The 21,824-nt window shown below is 37.3% G+C and overlaps 1 protein-coding gene across 9 annotated transcripts in view; it reads left to right on the top strand.

Annotated features, from left to right (window-relative positions):
* Positions 1-21,824, top strand: part of SBF2 (SET binding factor 2) — a 317,965-nt gene that overhangs the window by 187,808 nt on the left and 108,333 nt on the right. For all 9 annotated transcript variants that reach the window (XM_044425691.1, XM_044425694.1, XM_044425687.1 and 6 more), the window contains 10 exons: positions 1,792-1,924; positions 3,417-3,525; positions 4,883-4,996; positions 9,392-9,469; positions 10,715-10,828; positions 12,015-12,143; positions 13,111-13,209; positions 15,804-16,008; positions 17,583-17,692; positions 20,103-20,252. In XM_044425691.1, the coding sequence (XP_044281626.1) occupies positions 1,792-1,924; positions 3,417-3,525; positions 4,883-4,996; positions 9,392-9,469; positions 10,715-10,828; positions 12,015-12,143; positions 13,111-13,209; positions 15,804-16,008; positions 17,583-17,692; positions 20,103-20,252 (1,241 nt within the window). The remainder of the gene's footprint in view (positions 1-1,791; positions 1,925-3,416; positions 3,526-4,882; positions 4,997-9,391; positions 9,470-10,714; positions 10,829-12,014; positions 12,144-13,110; positions 13,210-15,803; positions 16,009-17,582; positions 17,693-20,102; positions 20,253-21,824) is intronic.

Below are 21,824 nucleotides of genomic sequence, written 5' to 3'. Positions count from 1 at the left end.
GCTTTGCTTCCCAAGATCCTGTCAGCATTCGACCTCAGCCTGGACATCACTCTCCCAGCCTTCTTCACTGTCTCCTCCAACACAGTGGAGTCCACCTTGCACTCTTTGGATGTTCAGAGGGCTTTCACATTTTTTTTTCATTCTAGGACAAAATCCTTCCTGCAGTCATCAAACTCTTCATATGCTGTTCATATGCTAAAGAAACAAGGGGCAGCTGCTCTCTATTCAGAGACTAGTCACCTGGGTATATAGTTCAGCTATAGTTCATCAAGCACTATAGACTAGATGCTCCAAGCAAAAACAGACTGCTCCCTCCTCTCCTCAGTCCTCCAGTGATGACATTATCCCTTTATCTGTTTCAAAGTAAGCTTGCTAGTCACCCACATGTGAGGTTCATAGAATCCTCAAAGAAGAAAGTCAGGATGCTTACCCGTAACTGTCAGTCTTCAAAAGATCATCTGTGCATTCTCACAACACCCTCCTGGTGTTGACCCTTAAAATGACTGTCCTGCCACGCCAGAGGTCAGAGCTGGGCAGCACAAGACTCCTCCCTTGGTCCTGGGACCTACAAGGTAGTCTCAATGGAAATAAGGGAATGGGTGAGGGGCCCTCCCATATCTTCATGAAACAGGAAGGGGATGAGTTCCCTTTCATATGAGCACTTAGCTGAAGAGTGGTGCATGTTTTTAATGTAATATAATGAAGAGACAGTATTCTGTAATATCTCTCAAAACATCCCCGAGAAATTCATAATCATCTGAACATTTTATGCATTCCTATCATTTGAGTGATATCAGACCTTCATAAAGCATCTTAGTTTATCATTTATTCTGGATCACAAAGGTGATGCTACTAGTTATCCAAGTACCTCTTTGGTTTAACAAACTGTTTATCATAATATTATGTCAGTGGTACATTTCAACATTTAAATTTGTAAATGGAGCCTTAAAAGATCACTGAGGCTAAGCACATTAATTGCTATTAAATTCCATTGAAACCATAAATGTATTCAGAATCACAAAGTACAAGAGAAGTGTTATCAAACATAGTCATATCTTATAGCTACTACATGTGGTACAATCTCGAAAATATAATTCCAGCATAATTCCAGAAGTAGTATTTTCACAGAGATGGCTTCAGTGCTTAAAATGCCTACATATGTTTTGCCATTATATAGGTTTATTTTTAACTGGAACAAGCTTCCTTCTGCCTTCATAGCAACATTTGTTTTGCTAACACAGTTCATGTAGTACTTAGTTACTTTTTCAGTCAGCTGGTCTTTTGCATAACCTGTGTTGGCTTCTTTTCAGACTCATAACTTAGAGTTTATTTTTAAATTTAGTTAGACATTTTTATTCTTTCCCAGCATCAGCACCCTAATGTATTCAGAGCCTTGTTATGTAAATGTTGATATGTTAAGCTTGGTTGATAACTTAACCACTTGTCTGGCTCTTGAGTGCATAAATAGTTGAACAAAATGCCATCTGAGGTCATTATTGAGCACTGTTGAGAAAATAAGATCAAATATCCTAAATGAGATCTAACGAAATATTCCAAGCATAGAGAAATAATCACAGAGTAGTGGTCCAGCCTTTAAATAGAGGTGGAGGGGGAAGAGAAACAACTGAATAGTCATGGAAAAGAGAAAATCCCTAAGTTGCAGCATATTATACTCATACCACAGATTTTCCTAAAGAGATTCCAGGAATGTTAATTATTTCATTTTAACTTTCATTCTTCTGTGTTGGCAATTCGTTTATATCTTTTTATATGTGTGTTTTGTTATTTAAGGGATTCAAAATGTGCTGAGTCTGTTCTGTGCAGTCCTCACAGAAAACAAGGTCCTTTTTCATTCTGCAAGTTTCCAAAGACTGAGTGATGCCTGTAGAGCACTAGAGGCTTTAATGTTTCCTCTCAAATATAGGTAAGCCTTATTGCACAGTTCTGACATAGAGAAGTACCAAACAGTTTTTAATGTGAGCTATTATGTATAAGTATTGTTTTTTCTGAAGTTAGAACTCCTTTGAATAGATTAAAAATCAAAAGCTTTTAGAGAACAGAACAAAAATGTTACTCTGTTTCATCATTCAACTTACTAATTTTAATAGATTCCAAAGCCAATTCACAGAATACTTTTAGAAGCCTACTCTCATGTAAGAGTCAGCATCACAGATGACATTTAGAAATTCTAAATTTCTATTCTAGTTGAAACATATTCTCAGATATATTGTTCAAAAGAGGCCGGTACCTGTAACAAAATGTTTTGGTAAGTTTTATAACATTAAAAATCTTCTGTAAACAACACTACATCGTTCAACCAAAAGTGCAGATTGAGGATAATGTAAAAAGTATGTAATATACACATAATATAAACCCAGCTGTCCGTTCCTGAATTGCCCATTATTATGAGCCCTCCACCTGGATTAAAAGGTATACCCTTTGCATAAGAGGTTATCTGTCTATTCTAAATGGCTCATTTGCTAGTGTTGACAACCTCTTTTTCTGACAACATCATTCTCTGTGACAATAGCAGAGCCGTCACTTTGGAGTGTGATCCTGCTATTACATCTCTAAAGATCTCATCCACCAACCGCGTTCATTGGATGCCATTTCATCAGATTGTGCTGTGTGTGCATAACCACATCTGGAGTATCCATGCATTAGCAACTGTTTGGATTTGGAAGCACATACAAATCAATAATGGAATCCGCCTTCATGTGAAAGCCATGGCTTACATCCCAATCTATTAAATTGTCCAAGTGCCACATATCAGCATTCACAGAACTTTGCAATTTCTGTTCCTTGAATAAGCACAAATTAATAGCATAGTGATACTGTTACGTTTCCTTTTAATGGTCTCTATATTATGAAAATAATTATATTTTATATGTAGATATATTACAAACACACTATAGTGGTTTGTCAGTAAAATTCACAGTTAGTGGTCATGATTGGTAATTGATCTTGATTTTAGTCATTTTTAACTTAATGCTCCCTTGTGGTGTTTTCAGATTATCTCTTCTAGATATATCTTCTGTCTGCGGATTGCATGCAATCAATCGCACTTTGTTTTCTAGCAACCTTTTTGACTCTCAGAGAGGACTGTGCTTTGAGTTATGGCACTGTGAAGTCTGTAAATAGTAAAATATAGTACATGGAGAATCTTATGAGAGGGAATATATTATTATGTTCAGTTGCCACTGTTAACGGTACACAGGAAAAAAAACTTGCTAGATAAAATGTATGCAAGTGAGATAGAAAGCCCTGCAGTATAAATGATTTTTAGCAGCTTCAGTGGAAATGATGAATTACAAAATAGAGAGGACATTATAAGGAAATTACTTCATGTAAAGTTTGGTATTCAGGTAAATAGTGTTGCTGGACATATTTCCTCACCCTTTGAATTTTTTTTCCAGTTACCCATACATTCCCATTCTCCCAGCACAGCTCTTGGAAGTTCTCAGTTCACCCACACCTTTTATTATTGGTGTACATTCTGTCTTTCGTAATGACATTCATGAACTTGTGAGTATATTCAATTTCATTTTATTTATGTTTAAGTTATAATAGAGAAATTATTGAGTACAATATAATGTCATTTAATTTTGATTATTAAAAGAACTGTAATATTCAAGTAGGAAAAACAGATTATCTACTTAATATAAAAGTTACTGATAGACATGCTCTAAGTATGCATAAAATGAAAGAAAAGGGGGAAGATAGGAACACTATTGAATATATTTCTCTTTAGCCCCCCGCCCCTACATGTTTGGAAGTAAAAGATAAAGAACTACAGACAAGGATAGTACAGATAGTTCAATTTTAATAACAACATAAGGATGAATAATATGTTCAGTCTAGGGGTGATTGTTTTAATGTAAGCATCACTAAAATAGATATGTTTGTATGGAAGCAGCATTTGGTGAGCAACAGGAATTCCCTGTGGAACTGTGGTTGCTGATCACGTCTGAAAATTCAGTTTGAAAGATATTCATTTATTTGATGGGTTGTATCCAGGCTATTTATAGATGGCTTTCCACTCATGGGTTTTAATTTTAATTTCCCCTTCTACCTTCAACGGCTTGTGGCCCTCAAAACCTGCTTTGGAAGGTCAAGGGACCTTCCGGAATAGCATGAGAGATGGCCCTAGAGGCTGCAGGGGATGGGAGTAATTGGTCAGAATCACTTGCTCTGCCCTTTATCCAATGGACTGCTCCACTGGAACTCAGTACCTTTTGCAAATAGGAAAAAAGTTTCTATTCTCAGAAATGCAACCCATTACTTTTTGTGCCTGATTAGATATACAAGCTTATCTTATAAATTAGAAAGATTTCAACCAATCAGAATATTTTAAATGATCTAGGACACAATTCTATGGCCCCTAGCACCCTCCCTTCACCCTAGTAGCCATTCTGGAAAGAACTGCACTAGCTATTGCTCCAAGGCTGGATGACTGACCTTGGAATGAGAAGTTTGTGGGTGTGCCAGGAGGTGGGGAGGGGAGAAGTGAGGCTCTGCCATGATATAACATGTGCTGTTGGCACCACAACCTCTCCTTCTTGCACTCTGGGGCTAATCTTTGCCCCCATGCTCCTTCTGTTCTGTATTGGAAGGCCATAATCATCCAAATTCAGAAGGTTATACATTGCAACACTGTATGGTGCTGCCCACCATGGTGTGTCTCTGTTCAGAATCAACTGGTCCACTGTGTTCCCAGCTGTGCACTGCTTTCAGAAGGCAGGAGGCTATATTTTTCACCTGCAACATTTTCCAAGCGGTAATGTAATTTTTAAAAAATTGCTGCTTCAGTATTCTACTTGTGTTCACGTTCATGAAGTCAAATGTAACAGAAATGAATGAATATTTTATATATGTCTTTCAGTTAGATGTAATCATAGCAGACCTAGATGGTGGTACAATTAAAATTCCTGAATGTATTCATCTGTCCCAGCTCCCAGAACCACTGCTTCAGCAAACACAAACTGCTCTCTCTCTAGTAAGTCTGATTCCTGATCATATATAATTTCCAACTCCGCAGTTTCATGCTTTGCTTTTATTTTCTCTTCATTCCTGTTAAGTACCTGACTGCTTAAGTGATTTACATTATTAGGCACATCTCATGGTCATGAGAGCCCCTTTCATTTAAAAATATTTATTTATTGTATTTTTAAATACAAAAATCCAATGTTCAAAGTTACAATTATTTTCTTAATCAGAAGGACGTATTAGACAAAAATACATAAAATATTTTCTGTATGTTGATACAAGACAAATACACTAGGCCAGCGTATATTTTGTAAGCTGTCCCGAGACACTTGTAGTGGACAGGTTAGAAAAGTTTTTAATAAATAAAATTTAAAAGAAAACAATACTTACGTTTTCTGAGAAATTGCAAAGGAAACTTATATTTGTATACCTTCATTGAATACCTTTAGAATATGGCGGCGAGCCTTTCTAACATTTCTAACATTACCTTTAGAAATGGTGGGCCCATTTAACCGGCCTGCCCCACAGGTTTTGCTCTTGCTGGACACATGTCTTGCTCGCAAGGAGGTAATTTTGGAGTAATTTTAGCTCAGAGAAAACGATCTCCTCGCAAGCAAGCCAGCTCCTTGCCCCGCATGCCCCCCTTCTCCCCCTCACAACATGTGCACATGCCCCCCCCCCCCTCATCCGCCCCCCCCCCCCCCCCCGCTGGCACCGCCTTGGCGGCCCACGCCCACCACTGGCACCTGTCAACTGGCTCCCTTTAGAAAAAGTTTGAGGACCCCTGCTTTAGAAGAATCTACCTTGCTTCCTTTTTCCAGTTTTTGAAGACAATTTTTTGTTGTTAGGGTTACAGTTCTTTTTTTGTTGGTTAGTAGTGAGAGCTAGTGTGGTATACTGGTTAAGAGCTCTGGACAGGGACTCATGCCACCTGGGTTCTAGTCCCCACTCAGCCATGGAGCCAGTTGGGTGACTTTGGGCCAGTCACACACTCTCAGCCCAACCTACCTCACAGGGTTGTTCTTGTGGGGATAAGGAGGAGTAGAGCAGGAGGAGGAGAATGATGTAAGCCACTTTGAGTTTGTAAAAAAACCAGGATGTAAAATAAATATATGGTATTCATCCATTCCCCTTCATGGATCACTGCCTTGCTGTGGTAAAGGGGCTTGCCTAGTGCAATGGAACTATGAGCTATGCAGGGCCACCCAAGATGGACTGGTCATAGCAGAGAGCTCCAAAAGGTGATCCACTGGAGAAGGAAATGGCAACCCACTCCAGTATCCTTGCCATGAAAACCCTATGGACAGTACCAAAATGCAAAGAGATATGACACTGAAAGATGAGCCCCTCAGGTCAGGAGGTGTCCACTGTGCTACTGAGGAAGAGTGGAGGGCTAGTACTAGTAGTGCCAGAAAGAATGAAGCGACTGGGTCAAAGCCGAAAGGACATTCAGTTGCGGATGTATCTGGTGGTGAAAGGAAAGTCCAATGCTGTGAAGAACAATACTGCATTGGAACCTGGAATGTAAGATCGATGAATCAAGGCAAGCTGGATGTGGTCAAACATGAGATGACAAGACTGAACATCGACATCTTGGGAATCAGTGAATCAGTGAACTAAAATGGACAGGAATGGGTGATTTTAATTCAGATGACCATCATATATACTACTACTGTGGACAAGAATCTCTAAGAAGAAATGGAGTAGCCATCACAGACAATAAAAGAGTAGGAAAAGCAGTATTGGGATGCAATCTCCAAAATGACAGAATGATCTCAGTTCAAATCCAAGTCTGTACCCCAACCACTGATGTTGAAGGGGCTGAAGTTGACCGGATCTGTGAAGACCTACAACACCTTTTAGAAATATCACCAAAAAAAATGATGTCCTTCTCATCATGGAATATTGGAATGCTAAAGTAGGAAGTCAAAAGATAACCAGAATAACAGGCAAGTTTGGCCTTGGAGTACAAAATGAAGCAGGGCAAAGGTTGGCAGAATTTTGTCAAGAGAACACACTGATCATAGTAAACACTTTTTTGCAACAACCCAAGGGACGATTCTACACATGGACAACACCGGATGGTCAACACAGAAATCAGATTGACTATGTGCTCTGCAGCCAAAGATGGGGAAGCTTAATACAGTCAGTAAAAACTAGACAAGGAGCAGACTGAAAGTCAGATCATGAGCTTCTTGTTGCAAAGTTTAGGTTTAAATTGAAGAGAGTAAGGAAAAGCACTAGGCCACTCAGGTATAACCTAAATCATATTCCTTAAGAATATACAGTGGAGGTGACAAATAGATTTAAGGGACTAGATCTGACAGAGAGCCTGAAGAACTATGGATGAAGGTTTGGCACATTGTACAGGAGATAGCATCTAAAAACATCCCAAAGGAAAAGAAATGCAAGAAAGCAAAATGGCTGTCTGAGGAGGCTGTGCAAATAGTTGAGGAAAGAAGGGAAGCGAAAGTCAAGGGAGAAAAGGAAAGATACACCCAACTGAATGCAGAATTCCAGAGAATAGCTAGAAGATATTAGAATGCCTTCTTAAATGAACAGTGCAAAGCAATAGAGAGAGATCTCTTCAAGAAAATTGGAGATATGAAGGGAACATTTCATGCAAAGATGGGCATGATAAAGGAAAAAATGGCAGGGACCTAACAGAGACAGAGGAGATTAAGAAGAGGTGGCAAGATTACACAGAAGAACTATATAAGAACTATCTTAGTGTCCCTGATAACCACGTGGGGTGGTTGCTGACCTCAAGCATGGCATCCTGGAATGTGATGTCAAATGGGCCTTAGGAAGTCTTAGCAACAATAAAGCTAGTGGAGGAGACAGTCTTCCAGCTGAATTATTCAAAATCCTAAAAGATGATGCAGTTAAAGTGCTACACTCAATATGCCAGCAAATTTGAAAAACTCAGTAGTGGCTGCAGGATTGAAAAAGGTCAGTTTACATTCCAATTCCAAAGAAGGGCAATGCCAAAGAATGTTCAAACTACCGCAATATTTCACTCATTTCACATGCTAGCAAAGTTATGCTCAAAATCCTACAAGCTAGGCTCCAGCAATATGTGGACTGAGAACTACCAGAAGTACAGGCAGGGTTTCAAAGAGGCAGAGGAACTAGAGATCATTTTGCCAACATACTCTGAATCATGAAGAAATCATGGGCTTTCCAGATCATCTTATTTGTCTCTTGAGAAACCTGTATGCAGATCAAGAAGCAACAGTGAGAACTGGACATGGAACTACTGATTGGTTCAAAATTGAGAAAGGACTACGGCAAGGGTGTATGTTGCCGCCCTGCCTATTTAACATATATGTAGAGCACATAATGCGAAAGGCCTGGCTAGATGAATCACAAGTTGGAATTAAGATTGCCGGGAGAAATATCAACAACCCAGATATGCAGACAATACCACTCTAATGGCAGAAAGTAAAGAGGAACTAAAGAGCCTCTTGATCCAGGTGAAGGAGGAGAGCACAAAAGTTGGCTTGAAACTCAACATTAAGAAAATTAAGATCATGGCATCCGGTCCTCTCACTTCCTGGCAAATAGATGGGAAAGAAATGGAGGTAGTGACAGATTTTATCTTCCTGCACTCCAAGAAGTCACATCGTAGAGTGTGACTGCAGCCAAGAAAATTAAAAGATGCTTGCTCCTTGGGAGGAAAGCTATGGCATATCTAGACAGCATACTAAAAAGCAGAGACATTACCCTGCCGACAAAACTGCGTATACTCAAGGCTATGGTTTTCCCAGTTGCAATGTATGGCTGTGCAAGTTGGACCACAAGGAAGACTGAGCACCAAAGAATTGAGGTCTTTGAACTGTGGTGCTGGAGGAGACTCCTGTGAGTCCCTTGGACCGCAAGGAGAACAAACCAGTCAGTCTTAGAGGAGATCAACCCTGACTGCTCTTTAGAAGGTCAGATACTGAAGATGAAACTCAAATACTTTGGCCACCTAATGAGGAGGAACAACTCACTGGAGAAGACTCTGATGCTGGGAACAATTGAAGGCAAAAGGAGAAGGGGACGTCAGAGGTTGAAGTGGCTAGATGGAGTCACTGGGGCAGTGGGTTTGGGTTTGGATGGACTTCAAGAGATGGTAGAGGACAAGAGAGCCAGGAGGAATGTTGTCCATGGGTTCATGATGGGTCTGGGACAACTTTGTAACTAAACAACAACAAAGCAACAAGTTATCCTTGTGCTTTTTCTCTGGATATTAAAGCTTTCTTCTCTGAAAAGGGGCAAATAAGGGGCTAACTTGGATGCAAACTTGTTCTTTAAGATCTGATATGAAATATATTTATGGTACACCCTTTATTTAGGAAGAAAGCCTAGGAAATGCTGCCAATAAAGTGCTTGCTTTCAAAATTTGCTTTTGAAATTGTAGGTTTTGCATCCGGATTTGGAAACAGCAGATTATGCATTTCCTCCTCCTCGAACAGCTTTATCGCAGTCCAAAATGTTGGTAAGACATACTGCTAACTTTGTAATAAACTGGGCAGTGGTAGTGGGGAAGTGTTCTCCTTACACTTCAGTAAGTTAATATATTTTCCTGATTGCTTCTCTGTATTCTAAATATTTCTATTATCTCTCATTAAGTATGTTAATTTTTCACTGATTTTTAATCCCTAAATATGGGCTATTAAACTGATGTTTCTGAAGTTTATACAACTATACCTTTTTATTTAAACATCATTTCAATTGTTAAAACATATGATCTGGCCTGGGCAACTTCTTCTTCCTTCTCTTTCTCCTCCTATATTTTTATTTTATACTGATAATTTTAATTTTGTATTTGTAAATCAATGTATTTTTTGTATTGTTATATTTAATGGTAATTTATTATGTACTATTGTATTTCAATGTATTTTATCATGTTGTAAGCCGCCCCGAGGTTTCGGCAAGGGGCGGCATAGAAATGTTATAATAATAATAATAATAATAATAATAATAATAATAATAATAATAATAATATACATCTTGTTTGGAGTTTAGCACCTATATAAACTCACTGAAAAAATAAGTATGTCCTATACCAAGCTGAATTTAGCTGCACCAAATCCATTGACTCTTGACTTTAATGTTTGGTGCCTGTGCTGTTTTAACTCTTGGACATCAATAGTTATGCTATGGTAAACCAGCAGAGTAGAAGAATGCTGTGCTCATGGTGCCTTACAAGGTTAATAATAATGGCTCCATTAACTGTTGATGTGGCCTGGTGCTGTAGCCTCCACCCTAGGACTTGCAGTTAAAACTGCTGCAACTGAGTTCTGTTACTTCTTCCTGAAATAATCTAAGCTTTGGACTCCCTCCACCCCTAGGAAATACTGTAACTAGTTGATCTACTGAAACATTAGGCAGGTTTGGAATGGCATTCAAATAGCTCATGTGATCTTAGGACTGTTCTTTGTGATTCCAGAAGTAGTGATACAGGTTAAATTCTGATGTTTTCGTTAATCTTGGGATAATTTATTAGCAAATGAAAAGTTGATCTTTTCAAGAACTATTGCCAAATAGAAGGATGCTCTTCCTGAAACTCCTCTGGTCCATAACCATGGCACAGCATTATTTTTATTGTTTTATTGAAATAAATTTATAGATTTAAATTTTAATTTATATACTGATTTTTGGCTGTTAGAAATGAAATTTATTAAAAATAATTTGTGTTTTAAGAGAGGATAGTAGCACTCAGTTTGCTTGTCTTTTTCAGGATAAGGAGGTGCGAGGAGTCTTTCTTAGATTATTTGCACAGCTTTTTCAAGGATACAGATCTTGTCTTCAGCTGATCAGGATTCACTCAGAACCAGTAATAAACTTCCACAAGGTAAAAGCAAAGCTTCTAGATGAGCATGCAAGGTTAAAATATATACAGTCTTATAATTGTTAGTGTAGTAATTGCTTTGAACAATGTTATTATTTAATTTACTCTTCCAGGGTAGACCAGTTTAGTACATATTGTATAATGGACGGTAGCGTTTTCCCCCATGGTAAGATAGAAACTAGAATTTTAATCTGAATATTTTTTATGTGTTGCCTCAAAAATAAGATTGTATCTAGATAATATTTACAAATAAGTTATACACCTCTCATTGCTTTAAGTGGAATTTCTAGACACTTTAGCTTAGCGCCAGAAGTCAGAGCTGAAAATGATGTGCTTGCTGCCCTCTTGTCTTATAAAGGAGGAATCATGCACACAGTAAACCCTTAGAATCCTCAATTGTACTACTAGTGAAGACTGGAATGAATAATGTGCTTCATGTTAGATATTAATTCATGATTCTATGAATAGTTTTGTAAAATAATCCAGATGGCTCTAGCAAGTGATCCAAAATATGCTTCATAAAAAAAGAATAAACAAAGGCTAGGAAATACTAGTTTTTTCTGACCATGGGGGAAAATCCTTTTTGACCTCAACAGGATTTTGAACATAAAACAAAATGTATCCACCACATTGTTTTTCCTCTAAAACTTTTCTTGGCCGCCTAGCAGAAGTTTACTCCACCCAGCATTCCATCTTCACTTGTCCCATCTCAGACCCTGATGCCCTTAAAGTAGGTTAAAGGCGGGACAACATATTAGATGGTCTAAAAATAGCACCATATCCTAATAGATTGAGGCATAAGATTGAAAATTCCAGTCTCTGAAATTTGATCTAACTATAGTTTAACACCATTTAGGTATGACCAAGTTGCTTACCTCCCAGTTGTAAAATAGATTTTTGTTGCATTTTACCTTTCTTATTATCTGTTTGCTAAAAGAAAGCAGACTTCTGAATGCATTCCAAGCATATTTGGAATGTGTATGCATGTGTTGATGGAAAGTTTTCTGTTTACAATAACCTTGGTGCTATGTTAGTTCAGGGTTTGGTTTTAATAAAGGCATTAGATACTCGTTATTTCCTTTGTTATTTTACATTCTGTTGTTTCTGTCCTTTTTCACCTCATTTGATAATTGTGGATAGTTACATGAAAAATTTATTTTTGTAGTTAAGATTTACTTTATATCTGTAGGCAGCCTTCTTAGGCCAGCGAGGCTTGATTGAGAATGATTTCCTTACGAAAGTTCTGAATGGCATGGCATTTGCTGGTTTTGTGTCGGAGAGAGGCCCTCCTTACCGATCCTGTGATCTCTTTGATGAGGTATATGCATTTTTGAAGTCACATGTGAGAATCAAGAAATGAAATGCATGTTTATACTGAACAATTATTTTTTCTATCAAAGATCATTGTTTCTATCATGTTATAAAATGTGTAGTTTTGAAATATACTACAGTGGATTAGTTCTGTGCAGATATTACTTTCTGTGTTCAAATGATTTTATTAAGACCACTGGGTATTATTTACTTCAAAATAATACAAAATACATTTGAAAAAATGGGGGGAAATCTCCCGGGAATATTCACTAGCATAGTAAATACGTGTGAACATCATGCAGTATTTTGTCATAATAAAAATCACTACTGTAAAAGTTTCTTTTAAAACCTTTTTGAAAATGTCAGTATTCTATACATCTTTTTTCATATTCCAACCAAATGATATTATTTATGGGAATTAGTTGATATAGAGGAGGCAAGCAGGTCTAGGAAAATTCCTGTCACCCCCACCTAAATAGTTTTGGATCTTAATAACTGATATAAACAATTCCATACATTTTCTGTATTTTTCTATAAAAAAGGATATAATCTTGAATTATTATCCCTCATTTATTGTTACTAAATTTGCTGTTTGTACCTCTGAATCTTAACGTAGTAATACATACAAAACTGAATTGATTTTGGTATGACACAGCTATATGAGAGTAACATATATTCGAAACTGGAGTTTAAAGTTTAGCATTCTAAAAGTTATGCATATTTATATCTATAATAATATTCAATATTATAACATACTATTCTTTTAGAGTCCTACTGCACTAGTTGGGAAATGATTAATCAAATCTAGAATTAAGAGACTTGAATTTAGTTTCAATCATTTTACATTAAAAGTGAAATAAGAGCTCCTTTATAATGTATTATGATGAGTTACATATTTATATGGCAAAATAATATTATGATCCATGTTTACTATAGAAAGTCACTTTATATTAAACATGATGTTCTTTTAAAAGTTGGTAGCATTTGAAGTAGAGAGAATTAAATCAGAAGAAAGCAACTCATCAAAAATGTTAAAGCATGTCAGAGAACTTGCCGAGCAGCTGTTCAAAAATGTAAGTACAGTACATTCATATATAACAATGTGACTAAATAATATTTCACTTCAGTCCTTGAAGCTGTAAAAATTGAAATGGTGATTACATTAGCCTTACAATATATGTTGAATTTCTGTATGAAGTTAGGGTTAAGTTATATAACTTGCCTCCAAATTTAGTTGTAGATGTTGACCTATGTACAATTATGCTAAATTATGTTAGTTTTAAAATTGATACAAATGTGCCACTTTATTTAAAATTAAATTTAAATTAAAGCTATAAAGGTTAAGGAGGACGGGAGGGAGGGGAGGGAGCGGGGAGCAGCAGTTGGACAGCCATCTGAGAGGGATGGTTTAATTTGGAGTTCTGCATTGAGCAGAGGATTGAACCCAATAGCCTTTTCAGTCCCTTCCAACTCTACCATTCTATGATTCTAAGAAGAATTTCTTAGGAAGCTGGGTTATATAGCCAGTATGGTATCTGTGATTCTGCTGTACTGTCATGTTTATGTGCAAAGCCTAATAACGATGGGAAGATTGAACCATTAATATACAATAGCACCAAATAACATAAAGTAATGCAATCATCCCTAAATAGTGAAAAATGTGTCAAGGGTTAACTATTCTGTATTAGATTCTGTATTAGATTCTGTATTGCCACAGACACAGACATTATACTCATGCACAGAGTCGAAAATTGATCAAGGCATGGACTTGCTAGCCACTTCAAGAAACATAATCTGTTAATTCCCCTGCAAGTGTTAGGATTTTGCTCTGTTGTTGCTCTGTTCAAGTGGTGTGAGACAGAAGAGCTCATTTACAAATCACTTGCACTAAGATAGCCGCTTCTTGATTTGAGACACATTGCTGTAAAAAAAGTGTATGTCCATGCATGTGCACATGTGGAAAGGTTCGTTGTAAACATCCAGCAAAGAACTGAGGAAGAACATGAGATTTAAATACTCTGAGATGGACCATCTGTGTAAATAAGCTTAGATTGAGTGTCTGATTTAAATGAATACTGTATGGAAAGAAAGCATAGGATTATTATATTCTCAGCTGACTTGCTGGATGGATTGAGATTTATTCATATTCAGAGCAAACCTTTTGAAATCAATGGGACTAAAGGCAATTATGAATAACTTATGTCTCATTGATTTCAGTGAATCTCCTCTAAGTATGACTATATTTTTGTGCAGACCAATGTACTGTGATTTAGAAAGATAGAAACATAGAAACAAGCGAGTCAGAAGGGACCTCCCGGGCCATCTAGTCTGACCTCCGGCACCAGCCGGCTCTGCTCACGACATGCCATTTTATGTAAAGCACTGTGAGTTTAAAACAATATTCATGGATAAAAATAGTTTATGTGAATAGCTTGTGAAGATCATTGTTCGAAATACATCAAGGTTGAGGGGAGCTATGTACATATTTAAAATGGTGCTGTGAACTAATGGACAAAATCCAGTGTTGAATGAGTGAACTTTCTCTGCCTTCCTTCTACCCTGCACCCCTTCACCCTCATCTGCCCAAACCGGTTCCAGATTGTTCCCCGGTCCTGCAGATTAAAATTTTCATGGCATGTTGTCTTGCTTCTCCTTTCTACAGAAGCAGTTCTGTTGGTAGGGAGAATTAATGGAATTGTTCCCTTTGACTTCCAGCCTTGCAGTCTATAGTTCTATACCAGATTTCATATGTCACAATTTAAATTAACACAATGTACATATTTTATTGTCAAAATAGAATTTTTCCTTTGCTTTTTCATAAAAGTATAAGAAAAGCATGCTAGATCATGTCACAGAACTATCTAGTGCAGCATTCTGTTTTCAAAGCAGCCAACCATATGGCTTGCAGGAAGCCTGTAATGAGAAAATAAGGCAGTAGCATCCACCAATTTGTATTACTTATTAACTGGTACTGAAAGAGATACAGCCATCTGATACTGAGGTAATATATAGCCACTTACCACCTTCTGTTCCCTTAATTGGTCTAATCCCGTTTTAAAGTCATCCAAATTTCAGTTCCTTTGGATTCTGATATTACTAATTTTGTAAAATTGCTTGGATGATAGGACATAATGTTGCACATCTCTTTAATTGCAGAATTAGGTGAATGTATCCTTGGTTTTATTTTTAAAATTAGTAGCTTTATAAACAAGAAGATGGTAAAGTTAAGAAACTTCATCGTACATGTCCGTTTCAAAACTCTAGAATTTCTACTCTTATTTGAGTTCAAATCACTCACCCAGCCAAGCTTTGCTTATTTTAAATAAATTAATATTCTTTTGGCACAATGCAGTCAGACTGGAGCACTTTCTCAAATCCCATTGTTTTCAATGAAAGGATAGGAGCGTGCTTTAATATTTTATACTGAAATCAGTGCTACAAAACTGCATCACTTTTTACTATGTACCCATGGTGTTGTAAATCTTTATGCACTGTCAAAATGATACTTTTTCATGGGTTATGTAATCATTTCACCCCTTAAATTGCTATTTCATCTGTAAATGATGGAACAAATCTGCCTTTGTTACATTGCTCTGGTTTATAACAGTAGATACTGTTATAAAGATTAGATGTTACCTTAATATATGAAGTTATGTTTTGATTCCAGGAGAATCCATATCCTCACATGGCATTCCAGAAAGTTCCACGACCTACAGAAGGGTCTCATCTGCGAGTTCATATACTTCCTTTCCCCAGGATTAATGAGAATCAGGTCCATGATCTAATCCAGGAAGGATTGATTAAGAACCAAAGTGCACCGCCTTCTTCTCGTGTAGAAAGGAAATGTGTGGTTCCTGCTGGCCCACCTGTTGGTATGAAAATCATTTTTGTTTCATTCAGTTGTAGCCATTTCACTGTATTATACTGTTTTTCTTAGAAGAATAGTACACATTTTATTATTTGTTTCAGAATGCCCCAAAATATCTTTTTAAAAGAAAGAAGCTACTTTTTACCCACTGTAAAAGATCACTAGAAGTCCTTTTAAAGATGAGGACAAAGCTGACACTGTCATTGGTTGCTACCTATCTTCAGATATCTTTGGGTTAGATGGTCGGGCTGGATCTACATTTAAATTAGATTAATTGCATTGATGGAAGTGAACATCTATGTTCTTTCTTTCCATGCCAGCCCCTTCAACCTCCAGAAAATGCTTCACAGAAAGTTCAAGGTCCTAAATGGAGTGAGCATAGTATGAAAGTGAGACAAAGGGAACCCCCAAAATCAGTTGGAGGAATCCTCCATGAGCATCTTTCCTTCCTTATGTGAAAGGCAGATCATGATTCATCTCTTTGCATTTTTGGTGGCCGTGTGTAACAAAAGGAGTATGATTGTTTTCCAGTTTTGTTGGTTTCACTTTTTTTGTATCCCATTCTCCTTTAAAGAGATCAGGGTATGGATCTAGCACTCCTCCCCATTGTATTAAGGCCCTCATTCATAATTTTATATGTTAAAGTAAGGATCTTCCACTAGACAGTAAACTGTGCTGTTACCTATGCTGAAGTGTAGAGCTTTTTAAAAGAAATAAACCCACCACCGAAAGTTTAGTTTACTGTACTTCCTATGCAATTTCAGCTATTATACTGACTCTTCTTTATCTCACTGTGCCCAGTATATATACTTGGCATTACAACAGAAGTGCATTAATTACTTGCTGACTTGTTTTCATCTGCTTGGTACTGTTTATTATACAATGCTATAATTGCATGTGTAACAGGGTGGTTTTGCATGTGCAGCCTTAGAAGTGTATTTGGGCTGGGTGAATACTGCATTTTCGAACACTGAGTGATGTTTGAAAATGCAGGCAAATCTCCAAGGGAGTTCCTCAAGGAACTGGATTTTCCATTCCACTGTAGTCAATGATACTCTTCAGAATATGTACCTGGCCTTGGTCCAACCTTTTAATTCTCCACTTCTGGAATTGGAGACTTCCTGGGTTACATCTCCCTTAACCAACTTCTGTGGAAAAAATACACCTGACAGTTATTACCTTCTAATGCCAACAGTCATGGGGATTTTTCCATGAAAATTCTTCAACAGAATGCCATATAAATGCTTGGTTCCTGCTCATAGACTTACCTAAAAATTAGCATAGATTTTTATATTCTGCCATTACAGTTCTGACAAATGTGCTTTCATAGTTTTCTCCCTGGGTAAAGTGTCACTTGACTCTGACCACATATCAATAATATATTTGCCTGTGAAGTAAGAGGGTTGTGTTGTAAACATCCCTGTATTAGTTCTCCTGTACATCTAATGAGAACAAATATAGCAAAATAAAATAACAATATCCTAGCAGTCATCATAGGAATGTTTCTAATATTGCTTTAGTGATGGTGGTTTTTAAAATAAAATGTTTCACATATGTTTCTACTTCTTGCTTTGTTAGTTTCCATAGTAGAGAAATCAAGTATGGTTTTCAACAGTGCACAAAGGCTGGAAGTTGTTAGAAACTGCATCTCTTTTATATTTGAAAATAAAATATTGGAAACTGAAAAGGTAATAAATGTTTTTGCTAAACTATTTGAGGAGAGCTTCCAAGTTAAATTCATACATGTTAAGTGATTGACTTCTTTGCCAGTCCTGCCAGATTTTAGTTCTATTTTCATATTTTCATTGTTCTTTTTGGTAAAGGTCAGATTGAAATTGACAGAGCTACCATTTGGATTGGAGAGGTTTGTGTGTACATGGTGATCAGTTTTTAATATTAATGAAAATTCAAAGAGTCAGTCACACCCGTGTCTGTCCCTTCTCCTTTTGTGTGTCCCTGAGAGGAACTCAGCTCCATTTCTGCTCTGTTTTTCTCTTTCTCATGAATAGAGACACAATTGTTGACTACAGGAACTTGTCCACTGTTCTGTCCAGTGAACAACTAGGCTCAAATATGAACTTTGTTGCACAGTATGAGAGGAAACAGGAAGCCTAGATTCTGATTGTTTACACTTAAGAATATACAGCATTGGGTCATGTCCAGTTGAGAAAGTTGAAAACTGTTGATTGGCCAAGTATTTAAATTCACACATGCCCAAACCTAGTCAGCTGTTCTTACATAACAACAGCTCATCAGTTTAAAAACTAATGCCTTGTCATGTATTACTGGCTTTGTACCTGCTCTTCCACTTTTACTCAACCTAGCAGTTAACCCTTCAAGAAACCTTGCATTATCCTCTCAGTTGTTTAGCCCCTAAACAACACAACAGTCCAACAGTACAGGCTTCATATTGCACAACATGTAAAGGAGTCAGTCATAGATTAGGGAGTCAAAGTATAAAGTCGAAGTGTAAGAGTGAATCAAAGTCAAAGTGTAAAGTCAAAGGTAGGCATGCTGCAGGCATTTCACCTGTTCTTTCCCACTCAGCAAGAGAACCCATTGGTTTTTAAAGAAATGGGTTTCCATTATGAGTGAATCACGGCATGCACTTGTGCTTAAACACATATGGCATGAGAATATGAAGCAGAGAATACGAAGTATTTAAACATGTGAGCACCCATGCTCAGATGGTTCTAAGCAAAGTAATGGCAGGCACAGCCTACAGAGGGCAAACCCCTGCGGAGTTTCAACCATACCTCAGTTGCCTCTGCTTTCTGCTGCATCAACTTCCTCCTCCAAACAAAAACAAAAAAATCAACTTTGGGGAAGAGATTCAGTGTAGTAGGCAGTGAATGTTCTGAAGTAAATGTTCATCCTTTCACCTTGACAGGTACAGAGTTACAACTATCCTTTTTTCTAGTTTGTGAGTTGTATCTCTGAGGGAAAAGGGTCAGTATAGCAGGCAGTGGATAGAAGGACTTTTTATATATCCCATTAAGGGATTTTGTATGTTCAAACAAGCTAATTCACTTTTAAGTGTGAGCAGCACTTGCTGCTCATGTTCAGTGCTGAGATACATTTAGTTGTTTTATCTTGTGCGCACCTGAATGTCAAAAGGCTTACAACTCACGCAAAAGGTCATGCTCAGTGTGATAGAAAAGTTCTGTCTAAATTAGAGGACAGCTCTAATTCTTACGAATGTTCTCTGTATTATGCTCTTTAGACTGACTTGTTCCCTCACTACATGGCTAGAGCCTAGAAGAAATAAAAACAAAATGAGGACATGTGCTAAGCCAACATGAGAGGAGCAGCTCCTTCTCCCTCTAGGAATGAACAGGGAAACTAACAACATGAGTATTGTTTTCATCTTGGGGAAGCTTGGGATTTACCTTCAGTTCTCAAGGGCATACCTCCCAAGAATATTCTGTTGAAAAGTTAGTTACAGATGAAAAAACTTATAGAATGTGTTATATTTTGTACTAACCTGTCTATGTGCTTGTGAAATCATTAACCGTGATTGATATCTGTGTCCCAGTCATATATTGAAAGCAATTTGATCATATAGCATGCCCTTTTTAACCCTATTTATTTTATTTGCTTTAATGTGCCCATCCATAAGACATATGTACATTATATAATGCACCCATTTAAACTTTCCTATTTTTTATATACCACAAATTGCTAAAATGTAAGTCATATGCTTCCTTTCACAACATTCTTAAATATCTGTGGAAACACTAACACTTTTGCTTCTTCCTGAAAATGTACAGAAAACGTATGCTGAGCTGATTTTTCTCTAAGCATATTTCAAAACTAGACCACAACCTAGAAGATCCTGCTCTAAGCCATCACAGTTCATTCTAACTACATCTGTTTCAGATGCAGTTAATTATGCAGTTTAATTATGAAATATAGACATATGAAAAACAGAGCATTTAAACCTCAGAAATTAGCTGAAGTGCAGGTCATTTACAGAAGATTTGCTGTTTATACATAATGAAAAAATATTGCTGAAGGAAAATAAATTCATACAAATGTTTTGATGCAACTGGAATATTTTTAGTTTTTTTTAATATTGCTAAGTTTTTACTTCTGTAGACTCTTCCTGCTGCGTTGAGAGCCCTCAAAGGAAAAGCAGCTCGACAATGTTTAACACAGGAACTAAGCCTCCATGTTTTGCAAAATCGCGCAATACTGGATCATCAGCAGTTTGATTACATTGTACGAATGATGAACTGCACTTTGCAGGTACAGAAAACATGCATTTAGCTTGGACTGTTATACAATTGCATATGATCTTTGGGGGAATACTAGATTGCATTTTACAGTTTGCTGTACTGAGTATTGACCAACTATAACATTATAGTATTTATAACCAAAATGGGATATACTACTATTTGTACCACTTCCTGTAAGAATATGCTCTTGAGGATCTAAGAGCATGTCACCCCTCCATGCAAATAAATGTGAAGTTGTTACTGCTATCTGAAGACAGCAGGGGTTCTGACCATCTGAAGGTAGCTTTTGTCTGTACTCAGAATTGTTTCTCAGAAAATACATTCTTTCCTTAGCTTGCACATAGTTTCACATACTTGGGTTGTTGCAGCTGAGTGCTTTTGAGAGTATAGGGAGAAGTGACTATGAAATTATTAGTGATGAATGACACAACTAATATCCTATCCTTTCACTATTTTGTGAAGTATTCAAACGTTTGATGATCATTATTAGTGCTGCAGAATGTGAGTACTCCTTTGCTATATTAATCAAGAAGAGAATTTCATGGTAGAGTCTGAAGCTTTTTAAGTAGTATTAAATAAAATAAATTAAATTGAATGGGTGGCAGGTGTACCTCCTTGGGAAGCTAAGGGTGCCACCACCAAAGAGGCCCTTCCCCTTCTAGCCACCTCCTTTATTTCCTTCAAAGGTGGTTTGATCTCAGACAATGATCTCAGGTACCAGGTAAGCATGTCTGGGAAGAGGTGTTCCATTAGGTAACCTGGCCCCAAGTCATTTAGGGCTTTAAAGTAAGCACTCTGAATTGGGCACAGACTTCCATTGGTAACCAGTGAAGTGGGAAAAGGACTGGCCTAATATGTTCGTATTGGCCAGTTCCCATCAGCAGCCTCACTGCCCTATTTTGAACCAATTGAAGTTTCTGGACCATCTTCAAAGGCAGCCCTATGTAGAGAACATTACAGTAATCCAAGTAAGGGGTTACCAGAGCATGGGTCACTGTTGCAAGGCTCTACCTGTCCATGTAGGGAAGATAAATTACCTGGTGTGATAGAAGGCACTCTGGACCACCAAGTCAACCTGCAACTCTAATGACAGTTCAGGGTCCAGAAGCATCCCTCAGTCTACAAACCATGCCCTTTAGTGAAAGTGCAACCCCATCCAGGACAGGTTTAATGTAATCCAAGTGGACAGATGACCCTACAACCACCAACAGCACTTCCATTTTATTTGGATTAAGTCTCAGTTCATCAGCCCTCATTCAGTCCATTACCAAACCTGGACACTGATTCGGAACGACTACTGCCTCACCTAGATTAGATGAAAAAGATAGCATATAATTATTTAAGAGGGTTTTTTATTAGCATTTTCACATTTTAAAAGCATATAGTGTTTTTCTAACAATGTTCACCAAAATAAGTGAATATCTTGAGCTTTGTTTATTATTTTTGCCACAGCAGTTCTCTCCATTCAATACACAAACAGGTGTTCATCTCTTTGATCTCTGCCATGGGTTATACTGAAACAGGTATATCAGAAAGTCAGTTTATACTAGAATTATTGTAATTAGAGTTTTCTAAATGCCCA

This window comes from Varanus komodoensis, unplaced genomic scaffold (assembly GCF_004798865.1).
Source record: "Varanus komodoensis strain SLA01 unplaced genomic scaffold, ASM479886v1 scaffold16, whole genome shotgun sequence".
Taxonomy (NCBI): Eukaryota; Metazoa; Chordata; class Lepidosauria; order Squamata; family Varanidae; genus Varanus; species Varanus komodoensis.
This window is presented reverse-complemented; position numbering and strand designations above follow the sequence as displayed.